Raw genomic sequence first — 12,330 nt, 5'->3', positions numbered from 1 at the left:
TCGGCGATGCCGCAGCATTTTCAGAGTTGCTGTGGTCGCGACAGGCCTGCTGTCGCCGGGGGGCCATGCGGGGCCACGTGGACGCCCAGCACGCTGTCCCTGCCGGGCCGTGGACACAGCGCCGGCCCGCGAATGGGGGCGTGTGGACAGCAGACTTCGTGAGACGCTTGCCTCTTCCAAAAAATAAACCCCCGGGAGACCACCTCCGTCTCCCCCGGTGCCCACAGCCTGGGCGTCGCTGCCCAAGCCGCACCTGCTCCAGGGGCACCAAGTGGGAGCTCACGCTCCAGCTCGGGGCCCCGCGCACCGCACCCGGGTCGGCGGGAACTGTGCGCCGCGGGAAGCCCACAGCTCGCACCCTTGCGAGCGGCGTCCCTCCCGGGCCCGGATCCCTGCCCGTTGCAAGGCGTGAGCACGACAGATGCGACCCGGCTGCGGTATTTCTGGTTCGACGACGTCTGCCAGAGTGATTACACTCTCGGGTCGCGACGCTAAGTTTAGCTAAAGGTGTGTTTTCTGGGAAAGTTAGCAAATACTTTTTTTAAATTATCTTTTAATTGTAGGAATGGGAAAGACTGGTCTTCCTGTTTGTTCTGCTCTTCACGCGGCTATTTTGGCTTTCCCTTAAAAATAAAAAGGTTTCGGATGGTTTGTTCTGTGTGAGGAACGTGGGTCTTTCCCTCAGAGGAGCACCGAGTGAGCACTGACTTTTCTGTACGTCTTTTCACGCGGTCCTTTGTGTGACCGTAAGCGCTGAGGGGCCCACGGGCGGGACGCGGCGCGGAGGTGGCTGCAGGAACCCCCCCGGGAACGCGGTCCCCGCGGATCATTCCGGCCTCTTTGTCGCCCACGTTGCTTTTGTTTCAAGGACAAAGGCGGCTTCTGGAAAGTGGTTCTCTTCGTGGAGACGTGACGTGGTGACCCGTCGTGATGGGCCCTGCGTGTTCTTCGCAACCGACGGGCCCTTGGACACTGTCAGAAACTAAGTGAATCTAAATTTTTATAAAAGGTAAAAAGACCCACAAACGAGCAAACAAACAAACGAAGTGAAAAGCTGACAGCGGCCCTGTGCAGCCGGCGGTGGGCCAAGGAGCGGAGCGGTGGTTGTTGATCTTCCTCCGTCCGCAGGCCGGGGTCCCCGCATGAGAGCCGACCTGTCAAAAGGAGGCGACGCTTCGGAACTGGGCTCTGTGGCCGGCTGACACGCACCTGCAGCGGTCACTACGTTTTTTAAAACAATTGGCACATGTGCTATTAGCAAAGTAGGGTCCTGACCCGCCCTAATGAACTTCTTTAGCAAGGACGACGCAGTGTGGCTGGGGTAACATTGCTGGGCTAGATTCCTCACTCCCAGGCCAAGACCTGGCTCCTAAGAACAGAGGTCAGCATCGGTGTGGACAGCCACGTAGAAGCTTCCAGAGCCTGCCCCTCCCGTGCCTTCCCTCCCCAAAGCCCGCATGTGGGCTCCACGACTCTGGCAGGTTCCCACCAAAGGACAGAGACAGAGACCCCTGCCTGGCCCCAGGCCCTTCTTCCCATGGCTGTGCCCTGGGCGGCACCCAGGGCCGCTGTGCCCTGGGGAAGGCCAGCTGCACCGACGGCGCTCCGTGACAGACCCGTCTCCTGCCTTCTCCGGGCCTGTCTTCAAATGAGGAACAGTAACGGTGTCCAGCTCCCAGGTGGCCAGGAAGGCCGCCGTGAGCTTCCCGCCACCGAAACGCTCGGCACCCAGCGCTCCGGGCAGGAGGGTGTGTTTCTCCCTTTGAGATGACGGAAGACGCCCCGGCTCGGGGAGCAGAAAGGGATGGTGCCGGGCCGTCACTCGCACGACGGACACCCTCCGGCTGCAGCCGGGTGCGGGACGGGGTGAGGGCAGGACCCAGGTCTCCGTGCTCCGGCCCCCCAGCCGCGCCCGCCCCCCGACAGCACAGGTCCGGGCTGCGCACTGCTGCTGCCGTTTCACAGAGGGAGGTCACAGGCCTCCTGTTGTTCGTGGACCCGACCGATTGTTTAGGTGACGTGGTGTGAACTGGGAGAACGGAGGTTTGGGCAGGTCAGAGGTCGCGGGATCGTCAGGACGGTCGTTTCCGATGGGTCCACTCACGGCCGGGCCCCGTCTGCGGACTAGGATCTTCTGCTCCCAGAGCCTGCATGTGTGTTCACGCTGACCGTGCGACGTCCTCAGAGACACCCCTCGTGTCCGGCGTCCTTTCTAGTCCCAGTGATGCAGGGTCACGTTCCTCCCGTCTAGTCATTCAGCGTCCCGTGGGCACGTACACGCTGTCGCTTCTCCCCTTGGAGTCGGGAGGAGGGTGCCGGACGTCGGGGCACCGCGAAGAGGCCTCGTGCCCTCATGGTCACAACGGCCACGAGCAGGTGGCCTCCGAGGCCGAGAACTCCCGGCAGGTGGCCCGGGTGCCCTCGGTGTCCGCTCCGAAACGCGGATTCTGAGCCGCGGGCGTCTGTGCGTCACGCGGACCGGGTGCCCTCTCAGAGCCCTCACGTGTGTGCGGCTCTTGGGACGGCCGGGCCGCGCTACGGGGACTGCTGAAGGTTCTGATGCCACGTGTCCGCGGGTCTCCTCTGGCCTGGCCGTCAGCCCCGCGTGGGACAGGGACGGCCAGACCCCCTCGTCATGCGCAGAGGAGCGTCCCTGGACCGCAGGTGGCCGGACAGACCCTGTGTGTCCCCTGCTCACTTGTGTCTCCTCTGTGTGGAAAGACACGCACGTTTAAGGCAATAGCTAGTCCAGGAGAAATGACTAAAAACATCATCGTTTTAGCTTGAGCAGAAGAGAACGCCGTGTTCGGGGGTGTAGGCGGGTGTGGGGCGGGTGTTGGCTTTAAGACGCGCGTGCCCCGGCAGGGGACCTGCAGGCTCTGCCCCGGACACCAGGTTTTGTGTGCTGAGCGCGCAGGCCAGCCCAGGGCCGGACACAGAGGGACAGAGTGCAGGGGCGGGGTGGGAGGAGGGGGACCCGTGGGTGCCGGTGCCGGCCCTGGGCTGGTGGAGCGCTCCCGTGCCGCATGAGCCCCAGAGCCTGTGTCTCCCTCCCCGGCCCTCCCGTGGACCCTCTGTTTACAAGACCCGTAACGTGAAGTCCGCCTTCCCTCCCTCGTGGGACTGCTGGCGACAGGCCCTGGGCCCCTGCTTAGGACCCACGGGGGCCGTGAACATGCTGGGCCACCACGGGAAGCGGCTCATTCCTGAAATTTTGATTTGAGAACCTTAGCCGCTTTCGGGAACCAAGAGTTCAGAAACATGGGGAAACTTGGCTTAAAAGCAAAATGTCTAAAAAGGAGATCCGGGCCCTTCCCACCCCCGGAGTCCCACGGTCTCAGGACAGTCTGGCGAGAGCCCGTGAGTGAAGCCGGACATTGAAGTGAGGCGCTTCGCTACGACAGGAAGTTTAGTTTTGTTTTTTCAAAAGATTTTATTTATTTATTTGACAGCGAGGGGGAGACCAGGGGAGCGGGAACACAGCAGGGGAGTGGGAGCGGGGAGAAGCAGGCTGACGCGGGGCTTGATCCCAGGACCCTGGGGTCCTGACCCGAGCCGGAGGCAGACACCCAACAACTGAGCCCCCCAGGCGCCCCCGACATGGAGTTTTAAGCTCAATTTTTTTCAAAATGATGATGAAAAAGGAACTCATTATGTAAAAGTACCAAAATTTTGCTTTAAAAAGGACCCTCCGCCAGACTAGTTAATTTGCTTCTTTATAAATAGCCGTGAGCCGTTTGCGTGGTCGGAACAGTGCAGTGCGTGTCCGCAGATGCCGTGAGCGCCGGCCAGGGCTGTGCCTGTGCTGACGTTTGAGTTTTTAAATGTCGTAAAAGACTAGCTTTCTCTTCAGTCCGGCCCAGCTACGTGCAACAAGGTGGTGTAGGAGTGTCTGTGTCCGGCGTGCGGATCCCAGGTGAAGACCAAACGCAAACTGCCACATAAGATTTAGGAAAAAACCAGTAGTTTCCACCTTGGGAGCATTTTAGAGAAAACTTAAATACAAGGGAAAAAACCTTTCTCATTAAATTTAATTGTGGTGTAACAGCTCACCACATCCTGTCGCAGGGACATCTGACTCTCAGGAAAGCAAAGGTTCCTCTTTCAGGTCTCTGACGAGCTCCGAGGGTCACATGTCACCTGCAGTTCAAAATACTCGACTGAGAAAAAACCCTGAGTGTCGGTGGAAAAGCTGAATAAGAAGATGGAAAGTATCAGTGGAGAGAAGACACTGTGGGAAACCGTCCCAGAGAAGGCCACCCCCGAAATAACCAGCACAGTCCCCCGGGGGCGGCCACGCTCTCACAGGGCCCTGGAACTGTGACCTCATGGAAGGGGTGTGTGAGGCCGGGGCAGGGGGCCTCACACTCTGCTCGCCGTCGGTCGGGGGACGGAAACCCTCGTGGCTCTCCCCGCAGGGCCGCGGTGCGGGCTGTGTCTGTCCGGAGAGCGTGGCTCTGTGGCCGTCCTGTCCTCGGTCCTGTGTGCGGTCGGGTGTGTCTGCTGTGTGCGTCCCGCCGGCCACCCGCCCCTTCTGTCAGCTACTCTGCACAGTCCTAGGGGACCTAGGGCAGGTCTGATGGGGTTCGCGCATGTATGTGATCCTTGACTGTGCTCCCAAGATGTCTGACCTGTCCTGACCCTCCATCATGGTGCTAGGCCTGGACCACAGGGCCATCCGATGACCTGCCCTGTCCAGCTGACCTTTGTCGGGAGGCAGGCTGGCCTGGTGGCTCCTCAGGAACCGGCAGATCCCAGGGACAGAGCAGGAGTGCCGCCCGCTGTCCCGAGCTGCTCCTGATTGCCAGGCTGGGGTCACAGAGAGCCCGTCCGGTGCCAGCACCCAGGAGGGCCCCAGATGGCTCAGTGTTTTCCCCGTTCCCACCCACCACGGGCTCCCCCTGCCAGGCTCAGGTGCCCCAGTGGGCAGGGAGGGGAAGCCCACTTCTGAGCCTTCTTCCCCTTTTATCTTGTCAAACATGTGTTATTTGTCCCGTGGTCTCTGTAACCCTGAGAAACTGGAGAGTTTGGGCTGCTTGCTTAACCTCCCTGATTCGGCACCATTGTTACCTCTCAGCTCCCCCCTTATTCCCGTCATTAGTGCCCTCAGGCCCCCTTTCCCTGACGTTAGCACCCGTGAGAATTTCCTCACCACCCAGTGTCTGCCCCTGCTGGATGGCATTTCTGGTCTGAGAACCCCGTCCTTGCTGGTGGAAGAAGCGTGGCGACCGGTGTTGGTCTATGCCCTTGGGAGGCCCCATCCCTCAGTGGCGACCTGTCCACGCTCCACGGCGCCGGAGGCCTCGTCCCTTGGTGTCACGGCTGAGTATTGCAGCCTGGACCCGGGGGTGCCAGTGGCGACTGGGCCACCTACCCCAGCCCCCCACTGCTGGGCCAGGGCCCCCATAGCCATGTGTGCTCTCGGACCTCCTGCTGAATCTGATTGATGTTAGGAAGACCTGCCGTGCCCGTGGCCCGGCGAGGGCTCAGGAGGAGATGAGAAGGGTCACCATGAAGCACCTTGAAGGGGCCACGTGCCACGCCAGGCACAGCAGTGTGCTCTGTGGGGTGGCCACTGTCCCTGCCACGTGTGGTCATAAGAATGTCCAGTGCACTCTGCCAGGAAGCCTCTCCTTGGGGAGGCAGCGTCCTAGGGACGCCCAGATTTGTTCTTTGTCCTTGTCATCGTGTTCTTTGATACAGCGGCTCTGCAGAGTGCAAATTGGAGGGCACACACTGATGTGGGAAGGAGCGTGGGCCCAGGCCTGCCCCCTCCCACTGTGCCCGGGGACCTGCAGAGCGTGGCACCCGAGGCCAAGGGTGCACTCCAGGTCGGGTGGCAGGGCACGCCGCGTGGTCAGCGGACATGTGAGCTGCGTGGTCCCCAGGAGGGGTCTCACCGTGCCCTGCCTTCCCGTGGGCTGTGGCCTGGCACTGGTCGGGGTCTCCAGCGGGCTGTCAGAATGTCACAGAAAAAGGGCCCGCTGCTGACAAGCTGCCCACAGGACCCTGCGGGGGCGGGTGTCGTCCTGAGAGCAGGTCTGCGCGCTGGGCCTCACTGTTGCCCCATAAGCAGTCGCTGGGAGAGGACCCCAAGCTGGCCGGCGACCCGGCCCCTCCCCTGTCTCCGCTGGTGCGTCAGTGGAATCCTCAGAGCAGGTGTGGCTGCGTGACCAGGGGTCGTGCCTCCCATCTGTGTCCCCGGCAGATGTGTCCTCCGCAGGCCGGCTGGCCTGGTGCCCGCCCCGGCCCACTGTGCACTCCTGCTGTTTGCGCGCTGACTCACCGCCCCTCCACCGGGCTGGGCTTGGGTGTGGGCCTGGGGCTCTGCCGCCGGGCTCCTGCCTGTGAACTGGTGCCAGTGGACTCCGTTATCAGCAGCGGTGACACAGTTCCCGGCCACGTTTTATTATTGTTATTCTTCACAATAGCAGGGGGTGTTGAAAGGGCATTCGGTGGGGGGTCGTGCGGGTGACGACAGGTGTGCCAGCCGGTCACTGCAGGAAGCTGCCCCGGGACGTGCCGGGGCCTCTGCAGAGACACAGGGAGTTTATCTGAGCAGCAAAGGGAAGCCCGGGCAGTTCCGTGACGTGAGCACGTGTCCCCCACCTCCCAGTTCTGCTGGGAAAGTGGGCCGTGGGGACGCGTGCCCTATCTGGGGGCCGACCCAGGGCTGGGGAGAGGGATGTTGTGCAGCTTACGGCGGCCATGCCGGCTTCGCTCATTTCCTCTCCTGCTGCCAAAAGCCGCATGCGGACTGGGGACGCGGGGAGGAAGCAGGAATGAAGGAAGAGCCGTGAACAAAGGGAGGCCGGGCTGCCTCGTGCTGGGTCCGCCTCTCGGACGCGGTCTGTCCCACGGCGAGACCAAAGAGAGAGGCTCTCCTGGGCCTGGGCCTCCGGGCCGTGCCTCCGCCACCCCTGCTGGCTCGGCCCGTGGACACGCCTGCCGGGGGAAGACATGCTCACGGCCCCCGACCAGCACCGGGAGCCTTTTCCTGGAGCCCGCAATCCAGGCGTCAGCGTGTCGCCAACTTGGCCGCCACCAGCCCCGCAGCCACAGAGCAGGGGCGCCAGGCAGCCACGTGCTGCCGGCCCAGGACACCCCGGGCCCACAGTGGGGCGCGGGAAGGAGTCCCCGCCCTCGGGCGAAGCTCCTCCTCGCATGCTAAAGGCATGGCTGATGGGATTTCTGGTTCTTACAAACAGTTCTGGGCAGAGCGATGTTTCCCTAACGGTCACTCTCTTGTGTTTTCTTGCAGTAAATGAAATAATACGGAACGATCTCTCCAGCACCAACATCCGATCATAGCCGGCCACACGGAGCTCACGCGCAAGCCGCTTGGAGCCCGCTCAGCCGCCGACGGTCCCGCTCCCACACCAGGACCTCTGGGGACACCCAACGCACACCCGGCGCCGGCCCAGCTCCCGCTAACCCAAGATTTGCCTCACGCGCTCCAAGTAGTTCTGTGCCCGGGAAGACGGACCAAAGGGGGTGGGGCCACCAGTGCACCTGTTGCGGGTCCCGGGGGCCCCTGCCCCGGGCTTCAGTGCTGGAAGTGCCTTATTAACTGGACCCGGTGCCCCGGGGCAGAGCGTGGGTCTGCCGCCAGGAGAGCGTGTGTAGGAGCAAAGCTGTAAAGACACGTGGCCGTGCGGCTCTCTCTTCTGTGTGGGCTGGGAGAACCCTGGCCAGCGAGACACTGCGAGGAGACCCAGCCCCGCTTCCGAGCTTTCTCCGCTCCCCTTGGGCTGCAGCCTTGTTCAGCGCGTTTCCAGAACTAAATCCGCGCGTTGCGGGATCTCGCCCGCCGTCCTCTTTCGCGTGCCCTCCTCCCTCCGGTGTTACCGAACTGTAGGATTGTTGAGTGCAGCATGCTGGGGTTTTGTTTTCAATCTGGCTTTGAACGTGGTGCAGGTAAGATGCGAGCACAGGACACGCCGCGGGACGAAGGAGGCGTGTGCGCCCAGGACCGACCTGGCGTTTGTGTGTGTGCACGGACGGGGGCACGCATTTACGCACAAATGCAGAGTGACGGCAGGGGCGACGTGTGGCCCTCGCCCCACAGGGGCTGCCGCCTTGCCCATACCCCGTGTCCGGTCTGGAAGATGCATCTAAGACAAAACCCGGTTCTCCGGCTTCATTCCCGGGGCCCGTCTGCCGTCCGCCGGGTCTGCACTGTCCTGCGGGATGCGGCGGGCCGAGCTCGTCAGAAAGCCGGGAGAGGCGCGTTCTCGGTGCGCAGATGTGCCCGAATGGCAGGGGGAGGTGACTGTGCCGAGCGTCCGGGGGAGTGGAGCGTGTTCGTTCCGCTGTGAGGTTCCCTTCACAGAAGCCTTCCGACCGCGCTTCGTCTAAGGGAACAGTCACCAGAAATGGGTTCCTGGGCAGCACCTGCCGCGTGTTCCCGACTAGCCGCTGTGAACACACAGGTCTGCATGGACGCCGCTGCTTCTCCCGCATCCGTTCCGGCAGCAGCCTGTATCACGTGACTCCTCGCCGGGACCCGTCGTCTTGCGTAACCAAAAAAGCACGGTTCGTTAAACATGGTTCACCTGAAATTTGTGCCTTAGGAGTCCAGGCCCCCCATGGAACACACCTGAGCTGCACCCGCAGGCGGGCGGCGTGGGTCCTGACCCCGCAGCTCGACGTGAGGCTGGATTGGATCTGCGCAGCATCCCCCTGTACGACCACGCGCCGTTTTTGTTGGACTCCCGGGAAGGACGCAAGCCCGAAAGCCGTATCTGTACCCTCGCACACGCCCATGAGAACGCCGACACGTGGCTGTGCCCCGGCCACGGCCCGCCTGTTGCCCGGACCTCGGCCTGCCCTCAGCGTCCTAGGACTCGCATGACCCTCTTCTCGGTGGGCTTTGTGTGGGAGGGAACTGTTTGGTGTTTGTGTCCGCTGTCCTTTAGTTAGGAGATAGACCCAATAAAGCAATATTTTTTGCTGGACAACCTTAGTCTGCCGGTGACTTGTTACCTGTGCGGAACATTCTGCCGCGTTCTAAGTGATTCTCTGCTGTGGGTCCTTGTGCTCCTGCTGTCTGTGTGGAGGGCCGAGTCCTAGAGCGGCACTGGCGTCCCCACGACCTCCCCCGTGGCGGGTGGGTCATCCCCCAGACATGCACGGAGAAGCCGCCACGGGAGGGGACGTGCGGCCGCGTGCCCGGGCGCTCCAGCACTTTGCTCAGAAGGGCACGGAGGGTGTCTGTGCCTCGCGCTGGTTCCCTGAAGCCGCTCGGCCCCTGTCTCTGCCCAGAGCCGCTTCAGGCTCACGCGGGGAAACAGTGTTCGGTGTTAATAAAACCAGATGAAACCCAGAACTTCTCCAGCAGTTACTGTTGAATTGTCAGAAATAGTATTTTGCTCTTAGGACTTTATAAAATGGAAGATTTCCTCTTTCTTTTGCTAAGATTGAGGCAAAGTTCTAGGGGAACCTCATCACCCAGTGTGTGTGGCTACCATGTGCCCGACCCCGTGGGAGGCAGAGCCGCCACGGCCAAGGGGCCTCCGAGGGGAGTGCGGGCCGCGGGGTGGGCGGGGGCCGTGGAGAAGAGAGGGGGCCTGCGGGGAACCCCAGAGCCTGTGGATACACAGGGAATCAGGAGTCTGTCCACCCCGGTCTCACGGGGCCACCGGAGCTGGGCTTGACTCCCTCAAGAATGCCCGGCAAGCTATTACTTTCAAAGCGAGTTTTTCTAAACCTCGCCCCCATTCTCAGCGAAGACGTTTATATTCCAGAAACAAAACACAAATCTGTGCAATAAGGGACGGTTTCTGCAGACACCGTTTACGCGGCTTCAATTCTTTTAGGTGGATCTCGTGTAATCAGGCTCACCTCCAGCAAGGCATGGGTGCACGGAGACCAGAACGTCTTCTGGGGAGCCGGGGTCAAGGTCAGCCTAACCCGAGCTGGCCGGGCTCCTGGCGCCTCGGAGCCCCTTGCCAGCCCTCCCCTCGCCTCTCTCAGCGACCGGGATCGTGCAGCATGCCCCCAGACCTGTGTGCTGTGGGAGCAGCCGAGCCCGGGGCCGTGTGGCAGACCTTGGCTCACTTGTTCTCCCTCCGCTGCTGGGGTTCCGGCCCTTCCCACGTCGGAGACCGTGCGGCGTGGAAAAAGCCCAGGAAGCGTCCAGTGTCTCCTTGCGGCCCGCAGCAGCCAGGCCTGAGAATCCAAGCATGTCGGTCTCTCTGTGTCATGGGGTCCCCAGACCTGAGCGCCGGGGCCCCCACTCTGGCCTCAGGGACGGACCCCGTGGCGACTTCGGCTTCTGTGGATCCTGCGGCCACCCTGTGCGGGGCACCGGCGACATCCCGAGGAGGCCTCTGCACACCCTAGAACCGTGTCCTGCGTAGAGGCTGCCGTGTTTGAGAGAAGGCCTGTGTGGAACAGGGATTTAAAAAATTCACAGAAGATGCAAGTAAGCATTTTACAGTGGACGGTTCAGTGGCACGTGGCACGTTGAGCATCGTGTGACGGCACCTCTGTCCGGTTCCTAGTGCTCTCCCCGCCCCGAAGGAAGGCCTGCCCCACCGAGCAGTGCCCCCCCGCCAGCCCCCCGCCACCGCCGTCAGGCACTGTGTGTGCACTTCTGTGTCCCGGTGCTTCCATGGGGGGACCCGTCGGGCCGGCGGCCGCTGCCGGGGCTCCTCCACTCGCGATTCGCGCACACGTCGGCGTCTCTCAGGACTTCACGCCGTCTCGTGGCCAAGCCTGACCACGACGTGTGAACGGCACGGGTCTGCGGCCGCTGCCCCTCTGGCTCTGGGGACGCACAGGGGCTCCCGTCTGAGCCCTCCCGGCTGCTCTGGGGTCCGCTGCTCGGAGCGCGAGTCCTGGGGCTTCAGGGACGGTGTGTCTTCCTTTGGGAGGACGGCTTTCCCGTGCTCAGCCCTAACACGAGGCCTCGCTGAGGCAGACGCTGGCGCTGGGTCGCCAACCTTGCTCGCAGTCACGTGTGCGAAGCCCACCCTCTCTACGGTTCTTCGTGCCGAAAACATTAAGAGCGCGACGCCCAACCGCTGGGGTATGGGCCTCGGGCATCCGTGCCATCCGGGGTGCGGCCAGAGCACTGGCGCCGTCTGACTTCACGCCCGCGAGGGACGTGGTGGGGCGGCCCGGGCGAAGGTGGCCAGTGTCCCGGGAAATGAGCGCCCTGCTGACCTAGTGCTCGGCGTCCTGACCTGCCCACGAGGGCAGCCGCTGTTTTCTGCGCCGTGTGACCGGCCGCCAGCTGCTGTCTGTCGCCGGACCCTCGCTGCTGTGACCAGCGCGTCACAGAGCCGGGCGTCTCCTCAGCAGCTGAGCACGGTTCCAGGCACAGTCGTCAGGGCCGTGCCTCATGCTTCCCAAAAGGAGGGGGACATGCTGGTAGGGACCCGTTCTAGAGGGCGCTTCAGTCACATGTAGGAGGAGAGAGCAGCCTGCGGCCCTTCCCTCCAAAGGGACTGTCCCCACAGCCCGTGGGCCGCGCTCACCGAGAGCCCCTATCCACGGACACTTGTCTGGAGGGAGTCCATCTTCCAGAGTCTGGCTTGTCTCCAAAGGGCTTGAGCCGTGACTTTAGTCGTCGGGTTCCTGGAAGCTCGATTCCTGCCCACGCTGCCCCGTCTCCGGGAGAGGGGAGCTGAGGCCCAGACTCCACCACTAGAGAAGCGTTCCTGGGCGTGAAGTTTACCAGTGAAGCCTGCGGTGGGCGCTCGTGCCCCAGTGTCACGGGGTCTCCCTGTTTTCCTGGGAGCCGGTGCCCCTGGGAGGCCGCAGGAGCTCTGAGCCCTGAGGAAGGAGTGGGACCAGGTCTGCCCTGAAAACACCTGCTGAGGCCAACAAAGCCACGGCCCCCGCCGTCTCCCGGCCCAGCCTGCGTGGACGGTAGCCCCTCGGGGACAGCCAGGCCCCGCCCCCTTCTCGCACCTCCATGTGCAGAGGGCCACGGCCGGACACCCCTACTCCACCCACAAAGCTGCGGGGACGTGGATCTCTGTGATTTGGGGACCCTCTTCTCCTCCCGCGGAGAAATGATTTTCCATTTGGTGTAGTCAGTGGCCTCGTATGACAGGGACCAAGTACCCTCTTGTGTGGGGCCCGTTCCAGGAGCTTCTGTGCACAAGCCTTCCTCCTGGGGAAAGGAGCCCTAACCTCTGTACCCTGTGGGTGAGCCACGGCCGTCCGATAGGGTGAGGAGAGCCGGGAAGGCGGCGTCGAGCCAGCCCACGGCCAGGTGAGGTTGTCCTGGGCAAGCGCGTCCCGGGGGGCGGCCGCACGGGCAGAGGTCCTCGGGCAGCTGCTCCTGCCGCGCACGGGGGCCGGGAGGGGTGCGGCCCC

At 62.8% G+C, this 12,330-nt stretch overlaps 1 protein-coding gene across 13 annotated transcripts in view; it reads left to right on the top strand.

Moving 5' to 3' along the window:
- The window catches only part of NFATC1 (nuclear factor of activated T cells 1), a 97,054-nt gene extending 88,097 nt beyond the window's left edge, over positions 1 to 8,957 (top strand). For all 13 annotated transcript variants that reach the window (XR_014303007.1, XM_082699916.1, XM_082699926.1 and 10 more), the window contains one exon: positions 7,262 to 8,957. Coding sequence is in view for 12 of the 13 variants with exons in the window: in XM_082699916.1 (XP_082556042.1) it covers positions 7,262 to 7,311 (50 nt within the window). In the remaining variant the exon portion in view is untranslated. The remainder of the gene's footprint in view (positions 1 to 7,261) is intronic.
- Positions 8,958 to 12,330: the final 3,373 nt, after the last annotated feature.

This window comes from Mustela nivalis, assembly GCF_964662115.1.
Source record: "Mustela nivalis genome assembly, chromosome: 14".
NCBI lineage: Eukaryota > Metazoa > Chordata > Mammalia > Carnivora > Mustelidae > Mustela > Mustela nivalis.
Note: the sequence above shows the minus strand (reverse complement) of the source record. Positions and strands in the feature narration are given on the sequence as shown.